This window comes from Belonocnema kinseyi, chromosome 7 (genome assembly GCF_010883055.1).
Source record: "Belonocnema kinseyi isolate 2016_QV_RU_SX_M_011 chromosome 7, B_treatae_v1, whole genome shotgun sequence".
NCBI lineage: Eukaryota > Metazoa > Arthropoda > Insecta > Hymenoptera > Cynipidae > Belonocnema > Belonocnema kinseyi.
The window spans coordinates 63,836,910-63,852,079 of record NC_046663.1 but is presented as its reverse complement, the minus strand read 5'-3'; the positions used below and the strand labels follow the sequence as shown (position 1 = coordinate 63,852,079).

Genomic DNA, 15,170 nt, shown 5'->3' with positions numbered 1-15,170 from the left:
CATAACCTAGAGGGACCCCCCCCCCCCTTTTTTTTAAATGTTACATAATATGTGAACACACCCTTATAATTCCCATAGAATTTTTATGTGATTTTAGTACAGGCACATAAAAAACTTCGCGAAGAAATTTTGTCGTTAGGTGGCGCCTTGACTTCAACCATAATCCATGGATATTATTACACTTCAGGCCACTTCAGTTGCCTTCAGTCAAAAGTTGAATCTAAAAGAGTTTAGACGGAAGTTCCCAATCCAAAAGGTAGCAAGCAATATACTGCTTATAATATACTAATATACTAATATACTTGCTTACTTCAATTAGAAGCTTAAAACTACGTATGCAATATAATAATATTGTCGAAAGAACATTTACAACAATATTTTACAACAAAATTATACACAAGATTTGAAAAAGAAACTGAGTGAGCCTTTATTCTTATCAGGTAATAAAAAGGAAGAAAATAATACTTTCTCTGTTTAGGAATTTTGCATCCCTCTTCATTACCGATTTATCTCTGGGTGATACGCAGCGATAGTGAGTAGCTCATTTCTGTTTGTATAGTTTTAATTTAAAAATGATACATTTTTGGACAGGAGCATTAATTTTATTTAATTACATTTTGACTATGTTTGGTTATATAAACGCATTGCATTTAAAATCATTTTTGAAATATAGTATATATTCAGCTTCAGTAGTATATTCGGATACGTAATTATGTATATTACTATAAGCTATATTTAGTATATACCTTTCATTCAGATGACTTCATCCAAAGATTCAAGATACTCTGATGATACAGTTCTTCAAAATGTAAACCACTTTGTTACGGTAACGCAGAAAAATAAACAAACTAATTCAGCACATTTGAATTTCGTAAGTCTTTATATACAGAATCCCTATATTTTCTTAATTTCAAATTTTAAACAATTTTTATTTTTCAAATAATTTTTTTATAGAAAGCATATTTTAAATGTAAGCAAGAAATTGCCGTCTAAAAAGTGTAATATGCTTGTAGAAATTCTTATTCCTTTTTTCAAAAAGATAATTATTTAAAAAAATAAAATAAATTTTAAACTGATTTTAAGCTTTAATTATAAGCTTTCGTGCTTAGATTCTTTCAGAAAAACAGGGGGGCTGCTGGATCTGAAATCCGTGAAATTTCCGAAAATTTATTGAGAACCAGAAAAACCGGGAAATGTCAGTGGATTTAATTATTACGGATAATTTTACATACTTTATAAGATAAATGTATCGACTCACTTTAAATATTCCAAGTTTCATATGTCATAACACAATATATACATTTTGAACCAAAAAGTTTAATTTTAAAATAAAAAAATAAGTTTTCGACCAGAAATAAAACAGTTATACTTTCGGTAGTAAAAAATAAATTTAAAAAATATATATTCAGTGAGTCGAATTAAACAAAAAAAGAAGATTTCTCGACAAAAGAGTTAAGATTTCGAACTACAAAAAACCAGAAATGACGAATTTTCAACAAAATACATTAATTTTCTACAAAATAGTTGAATTTTCAAATTATAAACGATTAGTATTCAAGCAAAAGTGGAATAGTTAAATTTTGAAATAAAAAATTCATTTTTAACCAAAAGACGAAGTTTCAACTAAATACATCGATTTTCAACATAATTGTTGAATATTTAATCCAAAAAGACAAATTATCCACAAACGAGTTGAATTTCCAACCCGAAAATATGTTCCACCAATCAATTTCATTTTTTAGCAAATTGCTGAATTTTGAACCAAAAAAGATTCATTTTGAACCAAGAAGAATAATTTGTTATAAAAAACGATGAATTTTCAACCGAAGAGTTTAATTTCTGCACCAAAAATAAAAAAGTAAAAAAGGACATTATGTAAAAAAATGTATTATACAATTTTTATCTATAAAATTACACAACACCAATAAATTTGTTGTGTAAAAATTAGGCTATATCGTTCGTAATTTTTTTTTTCTTTTTATAATCATTAGATCAACGAAGATACTCAAGTTGTTTGATCTCGATGAAAGAGTGCAAGATATCATCCGATTGGATTAAATTTTTTTAGGGATTTTCTTTTTTTATTTACAAGAATTTCCACAAGAATATTGCAATTTTCAAATTTGGTGATTTTCGAACCACCCTAATCATGGATTTAAGGTAGGAATCCCGTGTAACAGCCTGGAAATTCACAAAATGCAGCCATTTGAAAAAATCCGATTTTCGCCAATAATTTTGCTTGAATTTGTTTATAAAAGATTGTTGAAACCATTTTTTTAATTTTTGGAGTGGTTCACCGAAAAATGACACATTTCAGCAATCTGTATGCGCGAGTTCAAGTAGATCTCCACTTCTTCGTGAAGCTGATTTCTTTCCAAAATCTTATGTTTTCGGTATTTCTGATTGGCTGCGATTTTTTTTACTTGTGCATGGCTATACGTGTGGGCTGGATCATGGCTCGACTGGCAGTGCGGTGTTTCGCACGGTGTGCCTGAACGAACTTTAAATGGGTGTGACAAGAGAGGTCTTATCTTATTTTCGGGTTTCGTCCTAGAACGCTTCAGAAATAATTTCCAAGAAAAATTAAAATCATTCTTATATTCTTGTACACGTACAGCTTTTATTAAATTATTGGAAACATTATCATTACTTTCTTTAATCTTGTATTTGCATTTTTTACATATATATGCAACAAATACAATCACAAGATTAAAAAGAATGATAAATCTCATTTTTGTACTCTAAACATAACTTATTTCGAAAATAAATAAAATAATAAATAAGTTATGTTTAAAGTACTAAAATAATATTTATTATTCTTTTTAATGAAAATCTTGTAAAATAAATGTATTATTGCATAAATTTATACAAGTTGGTACATTAATAATATGTAAATTCAGAATTATTATTCAACATTTATATTAACCGTCATCACTTAAATTGGGTCAATATGACCCCGAAATCAATTTCAGACTCAAATTTGAATTGGATTTTGAGAATTTTGTTATACACCTTAAAATAGTTTTCATTCAAAAAACTATCAGAATCTAATTTCTATGTATTAAATAGCGTCTGTGAATTTTTTCAAGTTGAAACCATGTGTACAATCAATATGACAACATTTCAAAAGTCAGCTGGGGTCAATTTGACCCCATGTGAGTAATATGTCATTTTTCAGAGGTATAACTGATGAGGGTTAAAAAGAATAATAAATATAATTTTTGAACTTTAAACATAACTTATTTCAAAAATAAATCCTTTTTCAAAATACTTAAAAATTCTCATTAAAGCAATAAAAAATAAAAAACGGCTCTAAGAATTATTAAAATTTTTCTTGGAAATTGTTTCTGAAACATTCTAGAACGAAACCCAAAAATAATATAAGATCTCTTTTGTCACCCCCATTTAAAGTTCGTTCAGGACCGTGTTCGGGGATAAGGAGATGAGCTACGGCTTTGGGATTTTCACTGTGTATTTTTGGGATGTCAAGCTATCGTTTGAGCAAAAAAAAAATCGATTTTTAGGACACGCTACACGGGATCCCCCCTTAAAGAATTTTGGTATAAATTCATAATTATTTCAGATTACATTACATTAATTTTTTACTCCATCCCTTTTAAAATCCCCAATTATCCCAAACTCTCATCATAAAAGTCTTCAAAGCAATGCCTGACGTATTCAATCCTGTGTTTTGCAATTTCTAAAATCTACTACCGCCCGCCTCCCTATTTTTATTAGAAGTTCTCGCATTTACCTAAACATTTGCTCAGAGAAGCGGAAAACTGCAGAAAACCAAAAAACTCCTGAGTAGAGCCGGTTATCGCCAGATGGTTTTGAATGTAGACATACAATCGCATCGAGTTGTCCACATTTATCCCCGGCGTCAAACTTTCCGGTCGACAGTAATTAAACGCAGTGAAGATACGACAAAATGAGAATCACGAACGGTCACCCATCCGAGCGCTAACCGAGTCTTGTCCGTGCTTAACATTCGAAATTTCGATGAGTAGAGAATCACCATCTAGCTGTTGCCGTAGGGTTATTAATTGATAATTTTCATAACTTTTAACAGTTAATGGAATGCATATTACCAATTATGAAAGAAGAGGATGAGACTTTCAAGCGCTTGTACAATTCGATACAGTATGGTGGTTCCTTCTATAAAGGTACCAAAATTAGCAATGCCGAGGAATACGATTTGGATTTAATTATTAAGCTGCAGGAGACACCTTTAAAGGTTAGGTTAATTTTAATTTTTATATTTTAAATGTTAATATATATTAAGTTTTATTTCATTTGCAATGCCCTGCTGCAGGTTGAAATGTCCAAAAATAAACCTGGGTATGTAAAAATAAAACTTCAAGATCCTCATGTGGATGTTTGGAAAAATTATCACGGGCAAGTAAAATTATTGTTAAACAGCAATATTCTGTATTGCAAATCTAAAAAAATTAAGATTACTATGATCCCAATTTTTAATTTTACAGTTTAATCAATAAAAAATCGAGAGGCATTGAGTTTGAAATGTTTACTTTTAGAAATGAAATTTGTTATATTTTAGGTATGTACTAGAGTTTTTAGCCTTATTTACTGATATTGATACAAATATATTGATTTATTTGCCATTTCTATACATAGAACTTTTTTTGCGGAATCATTTCGATTCATTTCAAGAATAAAGTTGAGACTTCCATCTAACAACATTTTCTACTTTTATAAAAACTTTTTGTCAACAAATTCAATTATTTGGCGTTTATATACTTAAAAAGCCATTGAGCGAAATTTTTTATTGTTATAGAAGATTTGTATACAAAAATATATTGAAACTTAATCCATGGACCTCCTACCAACGGTCAAGGTAGAAGCAATGAGAGAGGTTTTTTTGGCTTCCTTTTTTGCACTTTTAACATTTTCTGAATTAGAAAAAGTAAAAAAAATGAATGCCAAAAAACACCGGTTTCATGACTGCAATCAATTAATGTTCAAATGTTCTTTGATGGCAGTCTATTGTCTATACAAGTTTTATTTTTCAGATAAAAAGAAAATGATTCCAAAGTATAGACAAATGTTCTACCGTATATACAAACTACGTATGTCAATTTGTTTTTAAAACTTGTGAATAACCATTATCTTTTACAGTTTTTCGGTGCTTTACTGCTATTTAAGATTAATTTTACAACTTTTAATAATATTATCAGTGCAAGTAATGCATTTAAAACATAAAAATGCGGCACAAGCTGACTATAATTATTCATTTGTTTATAGAATTTAAACAAGAACAGAAACTTCGTCAACAAATTAAATTTTCATTCATATATTAAGCATATTAAAAATATGCTTTCAACCAGAATTTGCTTCATAGAGCGAAGCCAATATTTTTTTAAGCCGTTCAAAAATCGAGGTTTAGTATCCTGGTTTTCTACAAAAAGTTAAAGATTGACAAATTTCCTACGTTCGGGCGTCCACGATAAAAGCTCAAAATCTTTTGGATTTCTGAAATTCGTTGTATTTTTTTTTTAATGACCTAAAAACAATAAATCCCTCAAGTTCGCTTAATTCCTGGAATATCCTGAAATATTTAATTTTTCGGAATCCCTGAAACTTTTGAATATTTTTAGTTCTTTGAATTTCTGCTATATTTGTTATTTTTCGAATTCCTGTGGAATCCTGTGAATCCACAGAAGTTCTGAAGTTTCTGTAATTTTGAATTTCCTAAATATTATAAATTCTCTGCAATCCCTACATTTCTTCAAACATTCTAAATTTTTTTTAAATTATTGGCATGATTTTTAAGTACTTGGAGTTCATGAAATTCTCAGAGTTCAGGAAAATCCACGAATTTTAGGAATTTAGATGATTGAGGGAATCCTGCGAAGTAAGTAATTTGAAGGAATTTAAAAAAATTCCAAGCAATTTAAAGGAATGAAGAACAATACAAAGAATTTAAAGAATATTCAAAGGATTACAATTTTGTAATTGATCTATTTCGCGCTATAATAGATTTTAAATAAAATTCTCCACAATGAAAAATGGGTAAAAATTACTAAGAATGAAATATTTTTGAGGTACCAATCCAACTTTCCACACTGTACATTAAAAAAAATTGAAATGATAGTAATCTTTTTTTATATGTGTATATTATTAATTGACAATGCAATATCCGTACAATTACCAGTTAGTGATTTAGTTAGTTTTAAGACGGCCGTAAGTCCCTTGGAGCTCCCCTGGCGCTGAAGCTGTGAACCTAGCGAGCATCTGGAATACTGTTTTTATGCCTTTCTTGGATAATCCCAGGCTTTCCCTGGCTCTGTCCCTTCCGTACGTATAGCCCAGGATGGATTTCGCCTGTGGGAAACTCTGCATTTATTCCTAGTATTCCCGGTGCTTTGTTCGGATCCAGCTTTTAATGGCCCTTCTAATGCAGCAAGACGCTAGTCCCAGTACCTATTTCGGTTCGGTCTTTTGCATTTCCTTGCTGCCAGGCATATTGACCGTTGATCCGCCTTTTCATTGCCCTTGATCTGGATGTGACCATTGGCCCATATGATAGCCACTTTTTTCTGTCTAAAAGACAGTATCGTGTCTCTTAAGTAGAATCCCTATATCCTTCCTTCCTGCACTATCATCGATTCCTGCTCCTGAATCTCCCTTTCCCTTGGAGCCATCTGGTTACTAGATTTTCCTTTGGAAGAACGGGTTACCATTTGTTTTCCACATATCTCTGCTTGCAATGCAGACGCGGAAAGCTTTGGTGAAGTTAAAGCGTTTCACTGTTTTATCCTGCATCATCTCAAGAATCGGCAGTGTGCTGATTTCACTTAAGAACCCAGTATGCATATTCCCTCCAGTCCAGCTATTTACTCTTGCCAGGAGGTCCATCGCGTGTACCACACTTGCAGTTATCGCAACTTATAGGGGTTCTTCACAGAGCATGAACCCTATCACCGCTGTGGGTGTAGCCCTCATTGCTCCCGTCAAACCCCTAAACGCTAGCGCTTGTCATGGTCGCATCGTCTTAAGTTCCGCCCGTGACCACCAGACCACGATTGCATGTAGGAGCCTTAGTTTAAGGACAGCAGCGTAGAACCATGCAAGCATTTTAGGCCCTAGACCCAGTTCAGTTCGCTATCAAGCATTATTCCCGGACATTTAACCGAATCTGAAAGCGTCAGTCTCCCGCCAAAGAATACAGGACCGTCAGTTCTCAGCTCTTTGTAATTTATCGTGAAAATAAAGAGGCTGGTATTTTGCGAATTTCCCGAGCGCCCTGAGCTGTCGCACCAAAGCTCTACGATGTGCAGCGCCGACCTTGCAAGACCCATCAACATTTCCAAATGCGGCCCCCTGACTAAGATTACAAAGTCATCCGCAAAGCCCAGAGTTAGTATCCCTCTTTATTTAGCCTACGAAGCAGGCCATTCACTACCATGCACCATAGAAGAGGTGACAGGACAAACCCCTGTGGGCAACGCCGTTGTGCTATACCTATAACTAGGCCTTTGTACCATTTGATTTCGAAACTGCTCCGACGTAACATGCTTCCTATCCAGCTTATTAGCTGTTTTGGCACGCCACACGTCAAAGCCTCTAGACAGATGACTTCTAAAGAAGTGTTTGTGAAGTTATCATCTATATCTGAAAACGTGCCCACGACATACCCCTTTTTGTTGCAGCTGCTGCTCCAATTTGGCCCTGACAGCATGGAGCGCAGTTTATACTGAAACTTCAGACTTCTACTGAAACTGAAATTTCAGACACATGTCTGAAAAGCATGCTGACCTTTGTGCAGCGAGAAGACCAAAAGCACTGCATCCCTAATGTAGCTCTCTATCAGCTTCTTTAACGTCTGCAGGACAAAAGACATTAAGCTGATTGGTCGAAAATCTTTTGCAGCAGTGTAACCCTCCTTCCCACGCTTAAGAATGAAGGCCACTCTATCATTCTTCCATGCCGATAGCACGAGTTTTAGAGCAACCCTTGCCCTAAACCCTAAATAATTTCGCCAGGGTAGGGACGACGAAATCTATGACTATTTGTAAAAGCGCTGGACTGCCACCCGCCTCTGATGATTTAAAGGGACAGAAGGACCCTATTACCCATTTCATCTTTTTGTTGTCAACGAGCATGGCGACGAAATTCTAATTTTGTTTCTCCAACTCTTGGCCCCATTCTTCCTTCTCTTGGCCGGTTTATATTCACTACAAAATCGGGAAGTGAACTGCCATAAGGCGGTTCAACATTCCTTCTTCAGCTTTGGCAAACTCGCCATTATCGAGCCATATTAGCCCGAGGCGAGCTTTTGGATTTTTCGCCAGGATCTTGTGGAGGCTCCCTGTTTCCGGAAAGACTTTCGATTCGTAGCAGAAGCCCCTATAAGTTTCCTGTTTCTACTTTCTTATATTTTTATTGTATTCATACTGGGCCGTCTTATATATGCCCTAGTCTGAAGGCAATTTAGTTTTATTTGCTTTGTTGCACAATGCTCTTTTCTTTTTACGGAGTTTCTTCAGGTGGGTATTCACCCATTCTGCCCCTTTCCTAAATTTTATTGTGCTTATAGTGCAATTGTCTTCATATGATATAGACAGAGCCCTTCGCAGAGAATCCGTAGCGTGTTCGAACTCATCAATAGTGTCAGAGTTTTTGGAGAATTCCAGAAACGTCCCTTTGAGTTCCTCTTAAAAGGATGGCCGGTTTTCATAGGGTTAGTCGAAACAAGATATATTTTTGATCCGCGAGATACTCCAAATAGCAAACACCAGCCCACTATCTGACTCCTTAGTTGAGCTGAGCATAGAATCAAATCGAGAACCTCACTCCTGTTTTTAATCTCGAATGTACGAGTATCAGGCCTATTCAGAATCTCTAGCTCAGTGCCCGCTAGGTATTCTATTAAATGTCTCCCTCTGTCATTGATATCTGTGCTCCCTCACACCCAATGGTGGAAATTTACATCACAAGCCAACAGCAGAGGAATACTGTTCTCCTAGCAGTGCCGAATTTGAGTCTCCGTCTCTCTGGGAGGTGGGGGTCCCTTAGCATCGCTTGGAAAATAAGCCGGGGCAGAAACCACTTTTAGTCTTTTTTCGCTTCTGCCACTGAGTCTCACCTTATTAACAGTGAGCTCCCTGAAGCAGAGCTTGGAAATAAAAATCGCATCCATACCATTGATATCCAAGCATTCACTTAGTGATCTTTCGCGTTGCCCCTTATATATGGAGCCCTATCCTCCCAAGCCACTTATCCTTACCCTGTATAATCAGGGTTCTGGGATTAGGGCAAGCCCAGTTAGAACTGCCTAGTTAGAACTAGTTAGAACTGCCGAGGTGCCTTTGTTGTGGTGCAAATGAATCTGAATCATGGGAATTCCCGTCTCAGCAATTGAAAAGATAGTTCGGGACACTGGCGGACGCTCCTGGTCTACTTGCGACCCGTCCCCAGATAGGGTCGGTAGTCCAAAGCTGCAAGGGCTCTGATTCAGGATTCGGGAAGACCACAAACTAGAATCCAACTTCTCCTCTTCAGTCTGGATCCCTTCTGATTTGAAAAATGTTTATTTATTTTATTATTACCTTTAGATCTGCATTCGACAACTTCGTAAATGAAGAGGGTTACTTGGACCAAAAGAAATTTCGCTCATGGATAAAATCAGTTACTTCTAAAATGCTGAACAAATTACCTCTAGCAGATGTTCATTCTAGATGCATTGTAAGTATGCGTTTTAGGATGCGTTTTTTGTAACTTACAATAATTACACTCGATTACAGCTTAAGATTCATGAGAGTGGGCCAGCACAAACTCTGCATGTGGAATATCCATTTGAGAATCTGGTTATAAATGCAGATTTAGTCGCATGTTTGAAATTTTCTCTTATTAAGCCTCCTCAAGGATTTAAATATTCCCATGGGGTAAAGTACTTTACAATTATTTAATAACTTTTTAAGAGACAGAAACAGTATGAGTAATCTTCAGGGAGCGAATGAAGGCCACTGTAATGTTAGCTGACAAACGCAGCTCGACTTTTACATGCGGAGAAACCCGGTTGGACAAGCGGCAAGCGTGCGCCCACACGCCATACCGGGCACCCATGTTAGTACGCGTTCCCCTCTCTGCCTCTCTCTTCCATGACAGAGAGGGGAACTGGCCTAGCGTGTCGGGCCGGCTGTTTTCCACATGTGAGAGCCAAGCTGCATTCGTCCGTTACCTTCACAGCGGAGGGGCAATTCACTGTGAAATCAGACGACGCTGAGTATATTTATTTCACCTGACCTCCACTGATTTCCACTTCTGAATTCAGTGAGTTCAGTTTTGAATTCAGCGATCACCTCATCATGCGTCTCTGTTCTGCGCATGGAAAATAAAGCAATTTATGGATTGCCATGGTGACTTATTTTCCTGACTGCTTAATGAGTACACATGAGTTAAGTTTTGAACTCACTGAGTTCACTCTTTTAATTCGCTGATTTCAGTCCTGAATTCTGAGTGAATAGCTCCTCGCTGCACTGTTGCTCTAATCCGCTATATGGACTAATCTTTATTCGGATTTTTGAGTAAAGATTACCTCCAACTAAAATTACCCTATTATGGTAATCTTTACCCTATCACATTCAGTAATTCATCTGCTTCTACCCACGTTGGAAAAATTATTTTTAATGCATACTTCGATGGTCATTTGACAGCTCTTAAAAGTTGCCTTGACCGGCTTCATGAAGTTAGAAGCCGAATTCATTCGGTTTGGTTGACGGTCAAGGCATTTTTTTAAATTGTACGAAATTATTATTTCAGTTGAAAAACGACAAAAAAACATATTTTTTATATTTGTACTACTAACTTTGCTCCATTCATTTATGTTTTCGTTTAATTTCTTTAATTGTCATAAATTAATTAAAGGATAGGACTGACAATTTCTGCAATTTCAGTGTTTCAATGCATTACTCATACTGACTTCGTTGTTGGTTTTTGTGAAAATAATATCTAATCACGGCCGAGAAGTATTAAAAAATTAATTATATTATTATAAATAATGCTTATAATTAAAAGTGATTTATTTCGGGTTTTTGATCCAAACAAAAAATTCTTTTTATTGGGTCACTCCTTTTCCCCCAATAATATTCGCGTATAAAATATTTTCATTTAACTAAGATATTATTAATGTTATAAAAAATCGTTTTTAAAAGTACCCTTTTGATATAAGCGGGTCTCGCTCAGTGAAGAAGAGAGATATTCTTTAAAGTCTTCTTTTTGTTGGAATTTTATCTTTCTGAAATTATTATCAATAAATTCATTTTATTGGCCCGCGGTAGAGAGCGGGCAGATTTTTTAATTTAAAAATTGATTTTTGTAACTGAAAATTCAGCTATTCTATTTTTGGTTACAATTTCAACTATTTGAGTGAAAGTCAAATTATTAGTTAACTGATTTTGTTGCTGAAGATTCACCTTTTTGAGTTGAAAATTCAACCACTTGGTTGAAAGTTACAAATTCGTTTGCTTTTTCTTTTGACTTAAAATCATATTTATTAACCGAAACTTTAACTGTGCAACTTTCGGTTCAAGATTAATCGTTTTAATTAAAAACTGGTTCATAGTTGAACTCAATAGCTATCTTTTGTGTAATAAATATTTATAACTTTATTTATAACTTTATTTATGATTGTTTTCGTTTGGTCTCAGTCATGATTAATTATTACTTGTACGTAATATAACTGCAAACTCAATATAAATCATTCATTCAAACCCCAAACATGACGCAAGCATTAATTTTATCTATTAATTTATTCATAATATTACCAGAATTAAGAAATGTCCTCTACAATACAAATTTTCTTCCATGAAGAGTATATGTGATGCGTTTTTAAGAAAATATCAATGAACAAATGAAAACTTGTAGTACAAATATAAAAAATATGGTTTTCGTTAAATTGAACAAATAAACTTCTCACTAATTTCACTTCACCGATGAGGGTTATGGGATAGGCTAGACTGATCATTTTTGAGACGTTTGTGACGATTTCAAAGAGCTGTCAAATTTATTTTGAAAATTACATTTTCCCATATTTTATGACCAGGGAGCATATTAGAGGCACTGTGAAGTTAGCTCAAGAGCGCAGCTCGGCTCTCACATGCAGCGGACCGCCGTGACGGTTCAGTTGAAAGAGACCGGGAATGCGTGGAATCTTGCGTTTGAGAGCCAAGACGCGTTCGAGAGACGAGCTGCGCTCGTCAGCTGACTTCACAGTGAATCTACTGTGTTCCGTGGTTACAAAACTTAAACCTAACTCAGAGTAATGTTTAACTTTTATCAATACGTACAGGTAAAAGCAATAAATTACCTGCAACAAATTTTACACTTTGTTTTTTCCTGTGGAGATCAACAGTTTTCATATATTGATCAATTGCGATTTCTTTTAAAGAGTTGGCTAGCAATTCCGAAACCTTTGAATGGAGATGAAGGAAATCTATTGTGGCGCGCATCCTTTTATGAGCAGGAGAAAGAACTTTTATTATCAAAAAAACACTTGAAAAATGTCCTAAGACTTTTGAAGGTGAACAAATAGAATTATTTACTATCTACTTTAAGTTTAAAATAAGCGGTGTAGTACTAAAAGAATAAGCGGCCCGTTGGGACTTTCCACAAACTATCGTTACCAGTTTAAGGGTTAGGGAGAGGGCTAAAAACTACAGGTTTAATAAGAAGAGAAGGGTCATTAGTGGAAATAACTTTACGAACTGAAATGAAATTTAGAACTTAACCCCCATAAAAAAATCCGAATCTATTTTTGGGTAAAAGTTCATTTTTTATTGAAAAGGCTACTATTATATTTTTGATTTTGGATTCATTCCGTTTGGTTAAAAATTTTATTATTTTGTAGGAAATTTAATAGTTTTGTTGAAAATGCAACTATATTTTTAAGTCATATTTTGTTATCAATAATTCAACTACTTTGTGAAAAATTCAAGTTTTTTAGTTGAAGGTTCATCCATTTGGTTGAAAATTTAAATATTCTGAAGAAAATTTTATTATATTTATTTTGAAAATAAATGATTTAAAATAGCAAAACTATTCCATTTTTGGTTACAAATTTAACTATTTGATTGAAAGTATACCTTTTTAGTGAAAAGTTCAAATTTTTGGTTAAAAGTTCATGTACAGTGAAATTCTCATACTGGGCCGGTTTTGGGGCTGGAGGAGGTGGGGAATTACCTAGATAGTGTGCCGTTTCGTAGAAAACGCTTTTGTTCTTTCACGCCTGAGCGACCGCCACTTACCCGGCGCAGCTTCTTTTACTCCTACTTGCGGCGCGGCGTTGATTCTCGGAAGGACTATATCAGGGGGTCCTATCTCTAGGGTTTACTGTATTTTCATTGAAAATGCAATATTTTGGTTTAAATATCAACTATACTGTTACAAATGCATCCTTTTGGATTAAAAATGTATCTTTTATTGTAGAAAAGTCTTTCTGCTTGTTTGATCATTTATCTTTCTTGGTTGAAAATCTTTAACTATTTTTTCGGAAAATATGTCTCTTTTACTGTAAAATTCATTTACTTGATAGTTAATGCTACTGTTTGGTTGAAAATCGATTTTTCTCTTCTATTTGTCTTGAAAATTGATCCCTACTTGTAGAAAATCTTTTTTGGTTGAAAATTTAACTATTTTATTGAAAATTCAATATATTTCCATTTTAAATATTAAGAATTGAAAATTTTTCGTGTTGAATTGAATGTGTTATCTGGATTAATGTAATGCAAAATAATTTATAAACGTAAAATCCGTCTTTAGTCAACGGTTACGTTACTTTCGGGGAAGGTAAAAAATGCCCAAAATTGGTAACATTGTTTATGGATGGCTCATAATTGAAACAAAATCTGATATTACAAGAAAGTGGCTTGGCGCCGTTATGCCAGCTCGAAATCAGTTAGTAAGATCTCTCATTTTATATTATGTGTTTTTTTTTCAGAAATTACGAAACCAGGAGAATTTTTCAAATTTGTCCAGTTACTACATTGAGACTCTTTTTTTCCATGAAATAGACTCTCAAAATCCATATTTTTGGGAACAAAATTCATTAACATATTTGTTCATGCACGTAAGTTTTCGGGAGCATGAAAAGTTTCTGACGTATAATTGGAAGCAAAACAATTTTTTTTGACAAGGTGAATCATTTTTCAGATGTTGAAAAAACTACAACGTGCGCTAGAAAACTGTGAGATAAAATCTTATTGGGCAAAAAATTCAAATTTGTTAGAAAGACTTTCCAAAGAGGAAAAGCAGAATATGGCATCCCGCCTAAAAAAAATTGTTAATATAATTGAAAAGACGATTGATAGCGATCCTCTCGCAATTGCAAGATTTCTTTGTGAGTATTATAATATTGTAAAATTAAGTAATTTTCTAAATGTCTAAAATTTATTATAATAGGAATTTAAACTTTTTAGTGAACGAGAAAGAAATGAAAAAATTGTCAACCGAATATGACGAGTTATAAGCTAGAGGATTTGAGCATTATGAATGAAAGTAACAATTTTATCCATCATCAAGAACAAGCAAGCATTTATCTTTCGATAATTTTTATTAAGAACGATTTTAATTTAGTTAATAAGTGATAAGAGAGATAAGATATGTAAGAAAAGTAATCTCTCACTATATACTGCATTTTATGTACAATTTTATAATCTCTCGATTTTATAATTTTATATACAATTTTATAATCTCTCTATTTTATAATTCCAGATTTGTAATTTTATAATGTAAAGTGTGAAAAATAATTTTGTATAAATACAAAATTTGATTTTTACTTGAGTAATTTTTCCTTAAATATACACTTTTTTAAGGTTTGAGCCACGAGTCATTGGGTGATTTTTGTCAAGCGACGTTCAGTGGCTGTCCCGGCCTTGAATCGGTGCGCGTGATGTAAATATATGTACGCACTTGCGCATCGCGCATTTCAGAGTTTTCAAGTGTTTTTGTTGACATGCGACCTAACAAATATAACATTTTCAACTAAAAATCAATATAATAAATTAAAAACACTACACAAATAATTTGCGGAGTATTGAGTATCATAGTACGAGGGTGGATTGATAAGTTTCCGGCCTGACCAAGAGATGGCGCCACTAGGCCTACCTTGAGGTGGCGTTCTATAGTACCATCCTTAGCTAGCTTGTAGC

At 34.0% G+C, this 15,170-nt stretch overlaps 1 protein-coding gene across 1 annotated transcript; it reads left to right on the top strand.

Annotated features, from left to right (window-relative positions):
• Nucleotides 1-218: 218 nt before the first annotated feature.
• On the top strand, nucleotides 219-14,559 carry LOC117176471. Its single transcript, XM_033366722.1, has 9 exons — nucleotides 219-256; nucleotides 479-532; nucleotides 758-871; nucleotides 4,073-4,237; nucleotides 4,316-4,402; nucleotides 12,413-12,544; nucleotides 13,961-14,089; nucleotides 14,173-14,359; nucleotides 14,439-14,559. The coding sequence occupies exons 3-9, from the start codon at nucleotides 758-760 to the stop codon at nucleotides 14,486-14,488; spliced, it is 864 nt and encodes a 287-aa protein (XP_033222613.1). The 5' UTR covers nucleotides 219-256; nucleotides 479-532; the 3' UTR covers nucleotides 14,489-14,559.
• The last annotated feature ends 611 nt before the right edge of the window (nucleotides 14,560-15,170 follow it).

Bases quoted from the DNA above. Each gene is read 5' to 3' on its own strand.
- LOC117176471 (XM_033366722.1), top strand. From the start codon at position 758: ATGACTTCATCCAAAGATTCAAGATACTCTGATGATACAGTTCTTCAA. The intron at 12,545-13,960 runs GTGAACAAATAG...TTTTTTTTTCAG, and splicing joins ATGTCCTAAGACTTTTGAAG to AAATTACGAAACCAGGAGAA. The intron at 14,360-14,438 runs GTGAGTATTATA...TAAACTTTTTAG, and splicing joins CGCAATTGCAAGATTTCTTT to TGAACGAGAAAGAAATGAAA.